Here is an 18,434-nt window from a genome sequence, read left to right on the forward strand (position 1 = left end):
GTGCGGGGGATATAGGGCATACATAAGGGAAGTGGGGGACATGTCCCACACATACCCCGGTTATGCCTTTGCTTGGGGGTGCTACGGGGGTGCTATGACTTTTCCAGGGGGAGCTATAGCACCCCCTAGCGCCCCCTGGCGCCGCCAGTGCTTCCTCCTGTCAGACTAAACTTTGGAAAGACAAAACTTAGAGGAGCTCCAGAAGTATTGTTTGCTATCAGAGCTCTTGAATAATAACATGTTGATTAATCAGTGTGAGATCTTTACACCATGACACTAAATGTCCCTGCTTCATCCTTAAACAGACAGCTTTTTAAAGTTAATCATGATTAATATTACATAAGACATAGTTGTGGTTCCTCCACACCTTATTCTTTGAAACGCTTGAGGTAGTTTTGTTTCTTTTCTCTGATTGGTTCTTTTCACCTCAGTTCATCTCTAACAACCAATAAGAACCCAGCAGTAAACCGACCATTGTGTGGTTGTAAAATCAAGTTTAACAACATGACTTTTTGTTTGTTACTGTAATGTATTCTTATTTAAAATAGTAATGCATATATTTATTGCTCTTTCACTCTGTATTACTATTATTATTTGCTGCTTTATCAAGAAAAGGAAGGAAAAGTTGATGATGTGATTGATTAAAAGGACAGACACTAAATGGACCTCACAGTTTCTGTCCAAAGCAGAACTTTCATATTTAACAAGAAAAAGTTTTAAATGATGGAAACTGATTTTGTCTCCTATCAGATTATAGAAAAAGTAATGTTATTTGAGTTCTGGTTCTTTAAACATTTTCTGTAAATCTATTAAAGTTTCAGGAACAACTTCAGGTTCTTCAGGTATGAGGAAGAACTTGGCAGAGTTACACCTACTGTAAGTGTTTCACGGAAAAACCCTCCTCCAGTTGAAATTCAGGAGAGAAGCAGCAACAAGTAAATAAATTATAGCAGTCTACTTTAACTGCTTTTAACATTTTTTAAAAATATATTTCAAATAGCCTAGAAACACATCTGGTTTTTCAAACTTTCGTCACTTTTTCTTTAACCTTCAGGACGAAGTCAAAGCTTAGCAGGTGAGTCAGGTGAAACCAGATATTTTTACCTAAAATAAAATCAGATTTTTGGAGACAGATAAGTTGATCAGATTTCCTGTTTTAGCTCAGATGATTTTTTAGGCAAAGCTGTGATTTAACTGTGACTACATGAATGAAACCTTATTTTTAGAGTTATGTAACAGTCACTAATCATGATTTACAATTTGTTATTTAAAATCTTTCTTTTTGTTTTGTCACATTGCCATTTTTTCGTTTTTAAATTTTGTTTTCTTTCCTTAGAGCAGGTTTAGACACGCACAGAAACACGTTCACTCAGTCAGTTACAGAAAACAGAAACTGTATGATTACATGAGATTCTAATAAATCAGATCAGACATCACATTTATGAGCTTATAATCAAAGATCATAAAATAAACTGGACCTGGCTCCTTCAGGGTCTGACAGGTTGATCCTACATGACCAATATTAAACCAAAAGGTTTTATTTAGCACTTTTAAATCAACGTGAAACTTTTACACTTCAATCAAACAGTAGATCAATTTACAGCACAAAACAACCAATAAAATTCAATCCATACAAATCATCTTGTGCACAGATTTAAATATATCTGATAAGTGTGTATATGGAGGGTTAATTCATTTCCTCTGTGGTTTTAATCTGGATGTTGGGACAGAAACTCAGTTTTTACTGATGTGAGGATCAATAAAAACTGAGACGATCAGTTCTGATGGGGTCAAAACTTTTCAAACTTCACAACAAAACAACAAAATTTCACCGTCTCTTAAAGGCCTGGTGTTTTTGAAGGAATGCATGTCGCCCACCATCTTTCATGCCAGAGTTTGAATCCAGCTCCTCTTCTGATCAGAGGCATGGAGTCGTTGCCTTTTTGGTCAAATCTTGAAAACCAATTTGTGTAATCTCATTCAATCTGTTAGCTCTCAGAGTATGTGCTGGGGATGACTCTCAGCTACTACCACACCAGATTTTAACTTAATATCTGTAAACCTGACTGAGTTAGAGACAGCTTTGTGTTTCATAAGGTCAGTTAGCTCTGGCAGCCATCTTAAACTGACTCCATAAAGTCATTCAGCTGTCAATTGAACAGTTAGTTTCTGAGAGTTTCATTAAAACTCATCCAGCTCATGAGATTTATTTGTTATTTATTTGGTTTTATTTTGTCTGATGTGTTCTCCTGATATTCACCTAAAGGACCCACAGTGATCCTGAACTGATTACTTTTACAGCAACCTCCATGTCGCAAATATAAAAAGGTGCTCGGGAAAATAGAGCTGGAGGAAACACAGAAGCTGAGTTTATGAAAAGTTTGTGGTGCTGATTCTTCCTTCAGGTGCAGTTAAGCCACTACAGGAGGAAACGTCAGCCAGATCCGGAGTCGACCCTGAAATGATGGAATATAAAAGTGATGAAAAGAATCTTAAAGAGCTGAAACAGCAGGACTTTTCTTCAGCAGCTCAGGTTGAATAAAGTCCAGGAAATACCTGAAGGCATCCTGTGCAGGTTAGTGATGTCATAAACAGATAATTCAGTTTAATTTTTATTTTTAACTAACTTCATGTGGAGCTTTAATCAGTTAACTGGTTAAAACAGAATCTCTGATACTGATCTATCATTCTGTCTTTGTCTGCATCAAAATATCAGCTGACTGGGTTAACTGAGCGACACTGAAGGGTTTCACCTTAAAACAAGTTTCACTCATGACTGGGACTGACAGTTATGATGTCCACCCAGACTTATTCCTGCTCCATCTGAACCTCCTGGGATTATTGAAGCCCAGCAGCATTTATTTATTTTTAACAATATTAAAAAATAAATAAATAAAATACCAGGTTAGTGGTTTTCTGCTGCAGATAAGCTCATCTCCGTCCTTCAGGTGTAAAACCTGCTCCTGCTCCTGCAGGTGGAGACAAATATTAGCTGTTTTAGTTCCTGGGCAGGTTTTCTGTTTCATCGTCACATTCTGCAGAAAAAGGATGAATGCTGCTGTTTGGAGCAGGATTATAAAAATAATTAAATCTTTATCTCTCTTTGAGCTTCATGAGATGTGCATCAAATATTCATTGAGTTTCTTTTAGTGGGAAAAAATAATAATCAGGAGCTTCATCTGATGCTGTTTGTGTTTTATAAACACAGAAATTTATTTACAGAAATAAAGAGTCTTGTTCTTTTCTGCCAAACTGTCTCCTTCTTGGTGCATCTCTGATTTATTCACTGAAAGATGCAGGTAAAGCTGCACCGCTGTCAGAAAGATGATAACATGCAGTCACGTGTCAAAGCTTTAGGCAGGAGTTACAAATAAGAATTTTAATTTCGTATTATTTATCATTCTACTGAATTTAAGTTGAATAAAGAAGAAAAAAAATCTAATTTGATTCAACTTTCTTCTGCAGCAGGACGGCAGCCTCAGCCAACATAATATATTTAACTTTTAAACTGAAAATAAACGCATTAGATAATATTTTGGGTGGTTCGTGGTGTAAATGAAGTCTGAAGTGTTTGAGCTGTTAATGTGACTGAGGTACAAGTTTTTATTTTTCCTACAGATGGAAGCAGAGATAAACGTCTGAGTGGCAGCAGGAGCTTCACATTCCTTAAACCCTCAGTGAGTTCATCCCTACTGACTCTGGATCAGTTCAGTGACCAGTTTATGGAAGAAATATGACTCATTCATTCAATCATGGAGTGAAATAAGAGTCTCATCTTTAAAACCAATGTTTGCTCCAACTTTGTTGTTCTAATGATGGGATGTGACTAAAGATGTGTTCTTGTAGAAACCTCTGAGCCTCAGCAGGAGTTTCCCAGATCTTTACTCCACCAGTAAGTCCAACTTTCTGTTTAGGAGCGTTTAAATTCTTTACTGATTGTTAATGAACAGTTTTATAACAGTTTGCTCTCTTTAATTAAAGATATTTGTGAATTAATCAGTGTTTTGTGTCTTTGCAGTGGAAGAAGCTCTGCAGCCAATGAAGCGGAATAAGAGCACTGAAATGCTGCGTCCAGACAGTAAGTGCAACCAAACTTGATCAATTATCATTTTTTTATTTACAACTGAAGCTGGAGAAGAGAAACACACATTATACTTAAATGGAAAAGGTTTGTCTTTGAGGTAAAACCTGAAAATAATTCAGTTAAAGTACAGCTGGTGGAAAGAAGCAAACATTAAACTCTCACCCCTCAGCCACCCTACTGTCACCCCTCAGCCACCCTACTGTCACCCCTCAGCCACCCTACTGTCAACCCTCAGCCACCCTGCTCTCACCCCTCAGCCACCCTCCTCTCACCCCTCACCCACCTCGCTCTCACCCCTCACCCACCTCGCTCTCACCCCTCAGCCACCCTACTGTCACCCCTCAGCCACCCCGCTCTCACCCCTCAGCCACCCTACTGTCACCCCTCAGCCACTAGTGTTTCAGGAATCTGTTGCTTTGCTAACAAAGAAGGAAAAACTTTGATTTTATATAGTAAAGAAAAGAAACGCCTTCCATTTTTGTAATTTTTTTAATATAATTAGTTTATTTTAATCTTTCAGGATTAGTAGTTAGCCTTCTGAAAACTGTTATAAAACTCTGAAACAGAAACAAACAGATCTTTTCTCTTGATGATGATCATCAGTAGCTTCTCTGGTTTCTCGCTCATCTCGTTGTTGAACCATGGTTAGAAAACTCTGTGGACTCATTAAATGAATCATCATCATCATCATTTCCTGTTTTTAAAGACAACATCAACCTGATTCAGATGTTCTTACCTGGATTTATTTCAGTGTCTGAGGCGGCGGCTGGTGATGAAGCAGGTTTGACCATGATGGTGAAACCAAGAAGAAACTGTTTAAACCTGGTTCTGTGTGGGAGCAGAAGAGCAGAGAAGACCTCAGCAGCTGAAGCCATTTTAGGTCAGACAGATCTTCATCCAGCCTCCAAGCCATCAGAGAGTGTTAAACATCAGGGAGAGGTGTGTGGACGTCTGGTTTCTGTGGTGGAGCTGCCTCCTCTGTACGAGAAACCACACCAGGAAGTGATGGAGGAATCACTCAGGTGTGTCTCCCTCTGTGAACCTGAGGGCGTCCATGTCTTCATCCTGGTCCTACCTGTGGGTCCCCTCACTGATGAAGACAAAGGAGAGTTACAGACCATCCAGGACACATTCAGCTCTCGAGTCAATGACTTCACCATGATTCTGTTCACTGTGGACTCAGATCCTGCAGCTCCAGATGATGATAACTTTGTAAAGAAGAACAATAAGATCCAGGAGCTCTGTCAGAGCTGTGGAGGAAGATATGTTGTTCTCAACACCAAGGACAGGAAGCAGATCCCAGAACTGCTGGAGGCTGTGGACAAGATGTTCTCTGAAGGGTCCAAATGCTTTTCAAACAACATGTTCACCCGAGCTAACATTGAGAGGGTTTCAAAACTTCAAGCTGAATTACAGGATGTGAAACAGAAGCTAGAGGTAAAAGAGGGTCTTACAGAAGATCTGAGAGAAAAAGAAGAAGAGATGAAGAAAAAGGAGGAAGACCTGAAGAAGAAACACAGAGAGGAGCTGAAAGCACTGCGAGCGCAGGCTGAACAGGAAAGAAAGCAGAGAGTTCAGCAGCTGAAAGACAAAGATGAATGCATGGAGAAGGAACGAGAGAAGAGAAAGAAAGAAAGTGAGGAAGAGGCAAAGAGACAAAGAAAAAAGGAAGAAGCTCAGCAGCAACAGTGGAAACAAAAACTAGAAGATAAAGAAAAAAAAGTTCAGTCAGAAAAAACCCAACGAGAAAATGCAGAGAAGAAGCTGGAGCAGTGTAGACGGGAGATGAAGAAAGATCGAGATATTAGGGATAAAGAGAAAGATCAGATCTGGGAACGACTCCTTCAGGACCAGAAGCAGAACCTGGAGGATCTGAAGCAGAAGCTGGAGGAGGAGAGGACCAGCCACAGGAAGCTCCAGGAGGAGTACAACTGTAAGAGAAAGAAGTGGATCTATCCGTGGTTCATCTTATTATTTCTTATTATTATATTTTTATTGCTTTATGTTCTCATGACACAAAGAGGGTTGTAGAAAGATGAACATTATTCTTTCAGACAGTTTTTACTGATGAGTTCAATCAGATGGACCTGTCAGGACCACAGATCTGTCCTTCTGATGCAGAGGAGTCACCTTATATAAAGAGACAAATAAGAGAAGGAAACTGTCTTCTCATCCATGCTAAGAACTGATTGTTGTTGAGTTTCTTACATCAGATGGAACTCAGATGTAAATGAAATGCTGACAAAGATAAAAGCCATTTAGTTTATGAGTTTCAAAGATAACAGGAGGTGGAGGAGATCCACCCTGAGCTCCTCAAGGCTCTGGATGTTGCTGGGCTGTCTTTGCAGCATCATGTGGACATCGGGGACAGTGTCCTTGGACTGGCAGGTGGGGTGGGGGTTCCCTTCTCTAAGAAGGGGGACAGGAGGGTGGGGAATCTCCTCGGCCTCCCCGGTAAGGTGTGTTCAGGGGTGATGGAGAAGAGAGGCTGGTTGATGGCTGAAGAACCATGAAGGTTCTGCTCCTCCTGGAGAACACTGGAGCAGCTCTTTACCCTCACTGGGGTCCTTGAAGAGACATGGGGGTTTGTCCAACCAGGACAGGCCTTTTAGTCCTTATACAAAGAGTGTGTCTGGTTTACATTGCTGACAGCAAGTTCACCACCAAAATTCAATCATGTATTCTTTGTGATGACCTCAACGTTTCCTGAAAATATCAACATTCATTCATGACTTTTTGACTAATCTTGTAAACAAACAAACAAAAGCTACTAAAAACCTCCTTGGCAGAGGTCAATAAAAGTAATAATATTTAATAAAAGAAATGACACACTTTTATAAAGATTTTGTCATGTTTAGTTACTAATGATGAAAACTTCAGATTTAAAAGTACTAATCTGTGAAAAAGTTTAAAATATTACTAATAATCTGGACAACGTATCACATGCTAACGAGAAGCCCAAAGTATATATTGTAAATATGATCAATAAATGCAGTAAAATGTGTTTGTGCAGTCAGTTTTCTTCCAACTTTGCAGAGAAAAGTGATGAAACTCAAATTTTTCACCTGAAATATTTACTAAGACTCACCTGTCCTGTCAGATTATTTATACCTTACAGCAAACAGTTCTCAGCTCCAGAGTGTCTATGTGTCAAACACTGTTAAAGTCTCCATTTTTATTTAATTAAAAGAGAAGATTTGCTTAAACAAATTAATTCTTAGTTTAATCAGATGAGATTTGTGTAAAATGTTAAACAAAAGAGCTCAAACTAATTTCATCACTGGAAACTGTCAAGAACCTTAAAGTTTCATTTTTATCGTCAAAAACAAACATTACCAGTAGAATTTATTACGATACTCATTTCTTTAAAGACTTGAATCATTTTAAGACAGGGCTCTGCAGCTTTGATCAGAAATGTGGAAATAATTCAACCAGCAGCTTTTTAATTCTCTAAATATGAGTGAAATGTCTGACAATACAAGGAGCAAAATGAAGTCTGAACCAGTAGCTTTAACTTCCATCTGTACAGAAAAACCTGCTGGGGGAGCAGTTCATCACAACATGGTTACAAGTCAGACAGCTGCCTTTAAACTTAACTGAGAAGTCCCTGCCTTAAGGGGACATTAGGCATAAACATTTTTACTGTGAAATAAATGTAAAGGCTTTAATTCAAAGGGGGAAATACTTATTTGACCAGGCATATTCTGAGATTAAGGGAGGCCTGGTCTTGAAGGGAGCTTAAGTTTTTAGACCGAAAGAAACCAGAGAACATGTACGCTCCACAAGACCCCAGGCTTCAACTTCTCGCTGTGAGGACACCGTTAACCACCGAGCAGTCATGTCAGTAAGAAGTTAAGGCTCCTTTTTACTATAAAAGGAGAAGATCGGTGCATTAATGTGTCAAACTGCACCAAATCCTGAATGATGAGTTATTCAGGAAGGACTATTTTCTTTGTCAGGCTAAGAAATGCTTCAGATCCTCTAGAGAGTTTTATCTGACTGGATCATTAAATTTAACATAGATTGTATGGAAATCACTTTAAAAATCAAATATTTGACAGTTGTCCCTCACAAAGTTTGCAACAAAACAAATCAGTAAGTGACAACAGGACAATGGGGTGTAAACAAAGTTTTTTTATTTTATTGAGGGGTTCAGGGTGTAACAGTGGTTTAATGCTTTAAGTTGCAATAAGCTTCATGAGTACCAGAGAAACATTCCTGTTCAGTCATGACAGACGGTCAAGTCGTTTCTGACCAAAGCCTCCAGGTGACTGAATTCCACTCATCACAACTTCCTTTTCTTTGAGGGCCAGACTTTAAATGGATTGTAAACCATGCAGAGGCATGTTTTAGTCTGGTCACACAAGACAAAGCAGACACTTCTCAGCTGGGTGGAGCAGATTAAAGCACTTGGACCACTTAGGCAGGAGGGGAGCAGCTTAGAAGCACTTGCGGTGGACGATGGCAGGACCGGACTCATCGTACTCCTGTTTGCTGATCCACATCTGCTGGAAGGTGGAGAGGGAGGCCAGGATGGAGCCACCGATCCAGACGGAGTACTTCCTCTCAGGGGGAGCGATGATCTAAGAGACAGGAGAGGAAGTGAGTTTAATGCAGAGAGTGGGCCCCGTGGACCAGGACTGGCTCGAATCAGTCATCTTCAGGAGAGAATACCTTGATTTTCATGGTGGGTGGGGCCAGGCCAGTGATCTCCTTCTGCATGCGGTCAGCAATTCCAGGGTACATGGTGGTACCCCCAGACAGAACGGTGTTGGCGTACAGGTCTTTACGGATGTCCACATCACACTTCATGATGCTGTTGTAGGTGGTTTCATGGATCCCAGCAGACTCCATTCCTGAAAACACGAGTTCAGTTGGTGTTAAATGTGACGAGAACTGCGTCAGTTAAAGACCTCCAGCCTGGTCTGATAAATCCTCAACTGAAACTACAGAAAACCAGGCTTTAAAAACAGTCAAATACAACTTATTGTTCTAGTTTAAAAAGCTACACTTAATGCTTCTACAGAGGTGACTCAGACAGACCGATGAACGAAGGCTGGAAGAGCGCCTCGGGGCAGCGGAACCTCTCGTTGCCGATTGTGATGACCTGTCCGTCAGGAAGCTCGTAGCTCTTCTCCAGTGATGAAGAGGAAGCTGCCGTCTGCATCTCCTGGTCGAAGTCCAAAGCCACGTAGCACAGCTTCTCCTTGATGTCACGGACAATCTCACGCTCAGCTGGAATTCAGAGATACAAGAGGAGAGTCATTAAACGGAAACACAAGTTCTGGACCAGGTCCAGCTGAGAACCATACCAGTGGTGGTGAAGCTGTAGCCTCTCTCTGTGAGGATCTTCATCAGGTAGTCTGTCAGATCTCTGCCAGCCAGATCCAGACGGAGGATGGCGTGAGGCAGGGCGTAACCCTCGTAGATTGGGACAGTATGGCTGACACCATCACCGGAGTCCATCACAATACCTGCAGGACAAAAATATGGCTCAGTAACACCTTTGGAGACCATTTCAGAGGGACAGGTAGTGGAAAGGCTGAAGTTCACCCACCTGTGGTACGACCAGAAGCGTACAGAGACAGGACAGCTTGGATGGCCACATACATGGCAGGAGAGTTGAAGGTCTCAAACATGATCTGAGCAGAGAATAATAAAGTTTGTTCTTCACCGTTTTCAGCTGCTGAGTGATTGGGTTTTACTTCAGGGTCATTTTGAACTCACCTGTGTCATCTTCTCCCTGTTGGCTTTGGGGTTGAGTGGAGCTTCGGTCAGAAGGACTGGATGTTCTTCAGGAGCGACACGGAGCTCGTTGTAGAAGGTGTGATGCCAGATCTGCACGACAGAACGGGGTTAACGAGAACGAGCCAGGACTGAAAACACCAACATGGCATTTTACAGATGGGCGTCCCAAACATTAAAGTGTTATTCTGATCTTAAGTGCTTGGAGAATGTTGCCAGAGCACAGTTCAGGACATGAACAGTCACATTTTCCCCTGTTAGGTCATTTTGCTGCAGTTGAGCCTGAGGACTTCATTCTCAGTCTGCAGCAGATTAGTTTAATGTAGAGATGACTTGTGTTTGATCAGGCCACATTTACACATGCACCTTCATTTTCTTAACATGTTTATTGACATCTACCTGATCCAATATTCTGCAGGGAGAGATCCCATGTGAGCATTTTTAGGCTCCAATAAAGAGTAGACTAAATTTGGCTTAAAGGAAAACAACAGCCACAAACTTTAAGACACTTCTGCAGGCTGCTGGGTGTGCATCCACCTTCCACAGCAGTAATCTTTACCACCCAGCCTCACCTTCTCCATGTCATCCCAGTTGGTGACGATGCCGTGCTCGATGGGGTACTTCAGGGTCAGGATACCCCTCTTACTCTGGGCCTCGTCTCCCACGTAGCTGTCCTTCTGGCCCATACCGACCATCACACCCTGCACACAAACGTCTCCGGTCAGATTTTATGTTCCTACTCTGAAGGAGAGGGGACACTGAAGGTCAGGGGGTACCTGGTGTCTGGGGCGTCCAACAATGGAAGGGAAGACGGCACGAGGAGCATCGTCCCCGGCAAATCCAGCCTTGCACATACCAGAGCCATTATCAACAACGAGGGCACAGACGTCGTCTTCCATTTCTGCAGGGAAAAAGGGTTTGTCACCAAAAACACTTCCTTCAACAAATAGACTTTAAGTGGCCTGTTAAAACAAGAAGGCCTTAGTCATCCTTTTAAGGAAGGAGTTTCAGTGATGAAATGTCCTCATGCCACACCCAGATTTTAGAAAAAAAAAGAACCGGTTCATGTTATGTCATGTCTGCAGAGCCAAGCAGCTGGGTGTGATCAACTGCAGAGTTAATTAGAGCTAAAAATGCACTTTTCCTTCTGGAAAATGCCACACACACACACACTTTACCTACAAGAAAAAAAAAAAAAAAAAAAAAACACCGAGCTCAAATAGCCTGCAGAGTCTCGACATTTAAATAATAAAAAACAGAACAAATTAAAAACAGAACAGTTTCCTGAGAAACAACCAACATGGTTTGTTAAACAGTTAAAAAAAAAAAAACCCACACCCACCACTTTTAGAAATATTCCTGAATTTTAAGAGTTAATTTGATCAGTTTTGCTAAATTAAACCTTAATTCTACAGCTTTAACCCCCCACCCTACAGACTTTAAATGCATCAATAAACAGGAAGTTTGAACAGTTTCAGTTTGTCTGAAACTTTAAAAAAATAAAAATAAAACTTTTTTTTTTTAATCTTTTGCCTTCCTGAGCTCAGATCAGTTGATTCTGAGTTTAAACCAAAATAAGCGCAGAAGTGAGCCTCTTACCGGTCTCAGGTGTGTCTCAGGTGTGTCTGCTTGTCTGTCAGTGTGTCTTTCTGCCCCAGCTGGACTTCGTTAATGCAGCATCTCCAAACCAGAAGCACCGGCTTTATTTGGGCTCGCGAGGCAGCGAGCCTTCTCCATAAAAGGTAACGTTCTTACAGCTCGCGCTCTGATTGGTCCAGGTGATCAGAATGCGCTGAGGTGTTTCAACTCGCGCCCTGATTGCCTGCCGGAAGCGTCAGTCTCCAGGAAGCTGTTCTTCCCTTCAGAACGCACCCTGAGGAGTTTTCACAGAGAAGTTTCCTAAACCTGAATAAAACAAACAAACAAACAAACAATAATCAATAAATCAGGTGTTACTGAGGCAACAACGTCAGGAAATACAGTTTGACTTCATCTAAACTAAAGGAAAGAACAAAACTGATGAACTTTTTCAGCTGCTGTCGTCAAACAGAAATGTTCTGATGTTCTAAAAACATCCAGAAAAACATTCCATCAAGTCTGAGCAGCAAACAGAACATTTACTTAACTCCAGTAAAGTTCTGTTTGCTGCTCAAACAGAACATTTACAGAACTCCAGTAAATGTTCAGTAAAGTTCTTTAGGAGCAAAGCTTCGTGTCTGAAGCAGGTCTGATGTGGGTCGAAGAAGTTCTGCAGAATCCTGAACCTCAGCTCGGGTCAGAACCAAATCCTCCACCTTTCATGGTTTTCCTCAGATCTGAACGTGAAGCTGGAACTAAAACTAAAACAACGAAGCTCTTTAGAAATAATAAAAAACTCGGCTGTAACTGTAGTTATTGTTGTTTTACATGTCAGAACAAAAAAAAACAAAAAAAAACGTGTTTGATTATATCTAAATATTAAACTATGTAGGCTTACAGGAGTCTTTTGTATGTTTTTGGACATAAATAATAATAAAATATAATTACAGTTTGATAACTTTCTTCTCATGAAGACAGAAAACTTTATTTACTTTAGTTTTTATTCAGAGTTTCTGTTTCTTCTAATTCTTGCTGTTATCAGACTGACCTTTCTTCTCATACATTTAAATATTATTTATTTCCATGTTTGTTTTGGTGGAAGCTGCAGACGGGCCAAAGAAAGGCCCCGGAGCCACAGATTGAGAACCCTGACGTCTTAATTTGGTTTCCTGTTCCACAGGAGCATCTTTTTCTTCTTTCTTTGCAAAAATGGATGTTTTTCTTTCTTCACTTTAAAAAGTTTCCAGTTTTTCCAAAGCTGCAGCTGTCCATCAGGAAGTCACGTTCTGTGGCAACCAACCAATCAGAAGCCTGCGTGACTCAGCGGCGCCGTGATTCATCCTGATGATGCTGAGGGACGGAGGTCAGGATGTTTCTGGGCGAGGCGACAGAAAAACAATTTACACACAAACATCAGCAGATAAGATGAGGAAATAAAAGAAAAATGAATCCAACTCTTCTTCACAGCTTTATTTACAGCAGACTGTTCCTGTTCCTGAAACTCTGAGCTTCTTTGCTTCATTTCAGAGACTTTCAGCTGATTTCTGGTCATCAGAAACAAGAACCGACCAGTCTCTGCTGCTGCATCAAAAACCTCAGTTTAATGTTTTATTAGCAGCTTTGAAACTTAACTCAAATTATAAAACTATTCAAACCTAAACAGCCTCGGTGTGAATTCACTAGAAGTGTTTGTATCTCTGTGGTTTTCTCAGGTTATGTAAATGTTCTACCTCAACAAAGAGTTAAAAACATCCTCCCTCACATTTATACAGTTAAATTTTTTTATTGAGCATTTCTTTTAAAATCCTTTTACAGAACATTGTTGTTTTCTTTTTTTTCTGATTTATATCTGGAAACTCTGTCGATGACCCGTTTGCTGAAATAATTCTTTAAACTCAGGAAAATCTAACATATCCATATTTTAATCCAGATTTTATTCCCTTCGTTTGATTGTTGCACAGAAATAAGGAGATATTTTCACCTCACGATTAACAAAATAACAAAGAGAAACAGAAATAAATAAAATGGATTATTATTTTTAAGCTTCATCATCTGTTCATTGTTCGAATTAAACCTCCGGCTGACTTTGATCAAATCTCACTTTTGTGACAAAGTTTAATTGAAGTTTGGACTGCAGGTGAAAATGAGTCTGTATGATGTGTTTTATTGTACAAATGTTTAGTTAATGTGCATTTTCCTCCTTTTTAAATAAATGAATAAACCTTCTGAGATCAAACCTGAGATTTAAAAACTGATCAGCATTTCTGGGTCACAGGAAGTCAAAAAACAATCAATCTATGGTTCAGTAATTTTCTTTTCATGGTTAAATTATCTTTTTTTTCTTATTAATTATTTATATTTAAAACTTTTTAACTTTTGCCTATTTTTGTTTTTAAATTATCTGATTGTTTCCAGACCTGCAGAACAAATAAAGCAAACCTGATCAGTGGGGAACCTTAAAGAGCGCATCAACGACTCCTCCAGGAGGTCCCAGAACCACCAGAACCTCATCTAAGGCCTTAAATGCCTCAGTGAAGGTCAAAGGTCATGATTCAAAAGAGAAGGAGACAAAAATGGCCGCCGTGAGGAGTTCCAAAAACCCCGCTGAGTAAAACCGACACAACGACTAAGACATGTTAATGATCCCGAGACTTCTGGGAGAATCTCCTGGGAACCAACAAGACAAGAGTAGAACCTTCTGGAACCCTGCATTAAAATAACATCACAGGCTGTCAAACACATTGGTGGTAGTGTGATGGTCTGGGGCTGCTTCGCTGCTTCAGGACCCAGACAACCTGCTGTAATTGATGGAACCATGACTTCAGAAGGAGAACGTCTGAGCACCTGGGTTCTGATCACCTGACAGACACACCTCCAGTGGGTGGGCCCAGCCAGGTGTTCTGTTTGCTTTTCTCCCAAAGCCAGGTCAGTTCAGGTAGAACTGAGCCCTGCCAGGATGTTGGCGGTAAAAAGAAATTAGGATTCATTTTCCCAAGATCCTTAGGTTCTTTTATGAGATCCTGCAAACGTTTTCAGTACAGAACATGAATGTTGCTGCATCAAGGTGAGACGCTGTGTCTGATGCTGGGAGCGGACAGAGCAGGAAACATGATGGAACCCAGAACCCGTCTCCTTCCTGAGTGGTACGATGGAACCTAGAACCTATCTCCTTCCTGAGTGGAACCCAGAACCCCTCTCCTTCCTGAGCCGTACAATGGAACCTAGAACCATCTCCTTCCTAAGTGGAACCTATAACCCATCTCCTTCCTGAGCGGGACGATAGAACCCGCCTCCTTCCTGAGTGGAACCCAGCAGTGGAGGTCGGTGATTCGGTTCCCGATCTCGTGATTCTTCCATCAGTCTTTGAGTTGTCTTTAAGCTGAATCCACAGATGAGCCTCCGGTGAACTCAGATGTTGTCAGCTAACCAATCAGAAGCTTCCAAAGCTATGACATCATCAGCTGGGCTCTCCCAAAGGTTCAGCAGTCTTGGTGTATGTAAACTTGTGGCTGTGGAGAAGGTAAAAAACATGTTCTCCTGTTCTTCAGGTCTTCAACAAATAGAAATAATCTGAGGAACTCTGACTGATCTAAAGAAGAAAACCTTCGTCTGACAGGGAGAAAGGAACGGTTCTGGTTCTGTGGTGTTCGGGACAAAAACACTGACGTGTAAGGGGGTGAATACTTGTATTTTAGGTTGTATTATATATATGGGTATTTTATACTTATTTTAGGTTTCGTTCTGTTTCTGTTGCCTTTTATTTTATTTATCTCTTTGTTTCGTCTTAAAATAAAAAAAAAAAAAACACTTTCTGTTTCATTCAGATCCACTGTCTCAGAACAGAACAGAACCTTTGTTCTAAAAAAGGAACTTTAACTTCAGTCATGTTCCTGTTTTCACTTTGTAAACCTGATGACTCAGGCAGAAAAATGCTGAAACTTTAAATCTGTCTCAGGTTTCTCAGATATGAAACTCCACTTTAACTTTTTTAGCTTGCAGAACCGAACCTGGAGGATTTCTGGGTGGGGCCTGCAGGTGTGGCTCCGCCCCCTCCTGCTGCAGCATGAAGCTTCTTCCCATCTGTCCTTAAATGGACTGAAGTGAAGTTGATGAAACCTGCTGCAGACAGGTAGCAGGAGTCCCCATGGTTCTGGTCCACTTCATGTTTTTAACAGAACCTTCTCAGACTCTGAACGGACCTAACGGATTAAAGAACTCAGTTTAAAGTGAAGTTCTGAACAAACAGAGGGACAAATGTTCTCACCAGGTCCGGGTTCGGTTCACACTTGAGTCGAGGAGTATTTGAACAATCTCCACCTGACGGGTTTTACCTGTTCAGGTTTGACTGCGCTCCTCTCCTCTCCTTATATGGAAGTAAACGCAGCGTACCTGCAGCACAGGTGAGCTGCTCCTCTTCAGGGTCACAGACGGAACCAAGCAGAACCAGAACCCCTTTAAGACTGCAGAACTGAAAGATTTATGATCTGTTACACATCCTGCAGGACAGGAGTTCTGGAAAAGATTAATTATAGATTTAAATTTCAAAATAACAAAAAAGGTAACTGATATCATGTCTGTTAGCGAAATATCAGACAGATTTTAATGAAACGTTCAGGAAGCAATCACAGGATGTTTGTCTCCTACTGAATAACTGTTGAACTCAGTCTAATTCAATATGGCCGCCACAGCTGGTTGATGGTCAGAAACACAAATGTGGCTTTTTGCTGAGTCAGCAGATAATGAGCTCAGATTTGGTGTGGTAGTAGCTGAGAGTCACTCCCAACACAGCGTTGTTGTGTAACGTTTTTTTTTAAGGTTCGACCAAAACAACTGGATGATTTCAGGCAGGAAATACTCATAATTCCAGGAATGTTAGGCCTGTAAACAGCTCAAAAATAAACTGTTTCCTTTTTTATTTTAGCCTCTGATTGATAATAATTCTGCGTTGACCTGATTAAATCCCAGATTCAGCAGTGAAATCAGCTGAATCAGGGTTGTCTGTGACGAAGCTGAAATAATTTAAACTTGTAAGAAACTCTTTGTTTCCCAGCTGATGGGAAGAATCTGATCCCAGCAGAGATCTGTTGTCCTGATGTTCTCCTCCTCTCATCTGACCTGAGATCAGCTCCCTGAGACGACATCCTTCACATTCTCCGGCTGGTTCAGACCTGTCAGAGAGGAGTGTCGGCCTGCCACACACACACACACACACACACACCCTCTGAAAGTCATTCACATGCAACAACACACAGACCAAAAAAGGTGCGATCGCAGCCCGAGCTGCACAGATTGGTCACATGGTTCCTGGGAATCCTGATCAGCTCAGGTGAGAGTTAAAAAACAAAAACAAACTGCTTTTCATGAAAATCTGCATGCAGAGACACGAAGACTGCAGAGACACGAAGACTGCGGAGACACGAAACCTGCGGAGACAAGAAGTCTGCAGAGACACGAAGACTGCAGAGACACAAAGCCTGCAGAGACACAAAGCCTGCAGAGACACGAAGCCTGCAGAGACACGAAGCCTGCAGAGACACGAAGCCTGCAGAGACACGAAGCCTGCAGAGACAGGAAGACTGCAGAGACACGAAGCCTGCAGAGACACGAAGCCTGCAGAGACAGGAAGACTGCAGAGACACGAAGCCTGCAGAGGAGAAACAGCAAGCTCAATTTGTGGCAGTGGCAGCTAATAATGACACTTCCAGTGGCAGCTTGAGCTTGAGCTGCCACCAAGACATCTGATCACTTCTGTAATAAAACTCAAAGACAGTGACCCAGAAGATTAACTAATTATTTGAATAAATAAAAATAATTCCTCCTTCGAATGATTAAAGAACACTGGAACAGATCGAAAAATAAAAATGGACCCTGAAGGTAAAAAACGTCAAACAGTTTACTGTAAATTTAACAAATTTATGGCTCTAATATCAGATTTGATCTTTTTCCTGAACAGAAAGAAGAATATTTGATGTTAGAGATTTTATTATTATTATTATTATTATTATTATTATTATTATTATTATTATTATTATTATTATTATTATTATTATTATTATTATTATTATTCATGGACTCTAGATAAACTTTGTTTCACTTCTTCACAGTTTGGAGTTTTAACTCATTCTGTAAAATGTTTTCAAAATAACTTTTTAAAGTTTTCGTTCTTCTTCATCTGGTTGTTTCAGTGATGAACCAGAAGAAGCCTCCTGTAATAACTAGTCCTGTTTTATTAACTCGTCCTGTTGTAATGAGAGGCTTGTCTCAGGGACAGTTTGTCCTCTTTGTGTCCAGCAGGTGGCGCTGTAACAACCTGCTGACAGAGACCAGCTCCCCCTGCAGGTCACAGCAGGTCATCGCCCTCTGCACAAAGGGGAAGGCGGGTAATAATGTTTTGTTTTGTCTTCCTGTTAGTAAAATATAATATAAATATCATTATTTATTATATTTAATAATCAGCAGAACAGCCCAGAACTTCTGCAGAACGAAAAACATCTAAACTAATTATTAAACTATGTTTAATCTCCATATTAACCACTCCGTGTTCAGTTATCAGATTAATTCAGCATTCTGTGCTCAACCTTTAACACTTTTAGCTCTTTCCTTTCCTCAGATTAAAGGTTTAAAAGGACTGAAATAAATCCACCTTCAGCTCTGCACAGAGAAGAATCATCAGATAATCCAGTCAGCATGAAGTCAGAGCAGATTATATTCCAGGTTTCCTGAAGATCATCAAACATCTGAGTCTCCAGGTGACTGAAAGTCTCCAGATGAAACTCAGAACATCTGTTCCTTCTGAGACTTCCTGCAAATTTAAATGTGTGGAGAAAAGTGGGGCTTGTTGCTGAAAGAAGGTCCAAACATTTACCTGTTTTCACCTGTTTACCTGCATCTTTACCACATGGACTGGATTGTTCCTGGATCTGAACGAGCGGTTACCTTTGGGTGATCGTCCACACACACACACGCACACCTACACACACACACACACACACACACACACACACACACACACACACACACACACACA

At 40.8% G+C, this 18,434-nt stretch overlaps 2 protein-coding genes across 3 annotated transcripts in view; one reads left to right on the plus strand and one right to left on the minus strand.

Annotated features, from left to right (window-relative positions):
• Positions 1-7,088, plus strand: part of LOC108245853 — a 24,667-nt gene extending 17,579 nt beyond the window's left edge. Inside the window, exons 12-16 of the mRNA XM_025009820.2 lie at positions 2,545-2,575; positions 3,619-3,677; positions 3,847-3,892; positions 4,019-4,078; positions 4,836-7,088. Coding sequence (XP_024865588.2) covers positions 2,545-2,575; positions 3,619-3,677; positions 3,847-3,892; positions 4,019-4,078; positions 4,836-6,115 — 1,476 coding nt within the window. The 3' untranslated portion in view covers positions 6,116-7,088. The remainder of the gene's footprint in view (positions 1-2,544; positions 2,576-3,618; positions 3,678-3,846; positions 3,893-4,018; positions 4,079-4,835) is intronic.
• A 1,117-nt stretch (positions 7,089-8,205) lies between these two features.
• On the minus strand, positions 8,206-11,586 carry LOC108245850 (actin, cytoplasmic-like). Of its 2 annotated transcripts, XM_017433083.3 has the most exons (9): positions 11,429-11,586; positions 10,606-10,730; positions 10,402-10,530; positions 9,812-9,922; positions 9,642-9,726; positions 9,397-9,558; positions 9,128-9,319; positions 8,759-8,940; positions 8,524-8,667 (listed from the first exon to the last, which is right to left on the minus strand). In XM_017433083.3, exons 2-9 carry the CDS (start codon positions 10,726-10,728, stop codon positions 8,524-8,526), a joined length of 1,128 nt encoding a protein of 375 aa, XP_017288572.1. In that variant the 5' UTR covers positions 10,729-10,730; positions 11,429-11,586. The 2 variants fall into 2 exon arrangements, with proteins under 2 accessions (XP_037832441.1, XP_017288572.1); XM_037976513.1 differs by lacking the exon at positions 11,429-11,586 and having other exon boundaries at positions 8,206-8,667; positions 10,606-10,728.
• Between the last annotated feature and the right edge of the window lie 6,848 nt (positions 11,587-18,434).

Source organism: Kryptolebias marmoratus, linkage group LG1, assembly GCF_001649575.2.
Source record: "Kryptolebias marmoratus isolate JLee-2015 linkage group LG1, ASM164957v2, whole genome shotgun sequence".
Classification (NCBI taxonomy): Eukaryota; Metazoa; Chordata; class Actinopteri; order Cyprinodontiformes; family Rivulidae; genus Kryptolebias; species Kryptolebias marmoratus.

Excerpts from the sequence above, each read along its gene's own strand:
- LOC108245850 (XM_037976513.1), bottom strand. The coding sequence starts at position 10,728 with ATGGAAGACGACGTCTGTGCCCTCGTTGTTGATAATGGCTCTGGTATG. Across the intron at positions 9,559-9,641 it reads CGCTTCTGGTCGTACCACAG|GTATTGTGATGGACTCCGGT; the intron begins GTGGGTGAACTT and ends TTTGTCCTGCAG. Across the intron at positions 8,941-9,127 it reads CTTCCAGCCTTCGTTCATCG|GAATGGAGTCTGCTGGGATC; the intron begins GTCTGTCTGAGT and ends TCGTGTTTTCAG.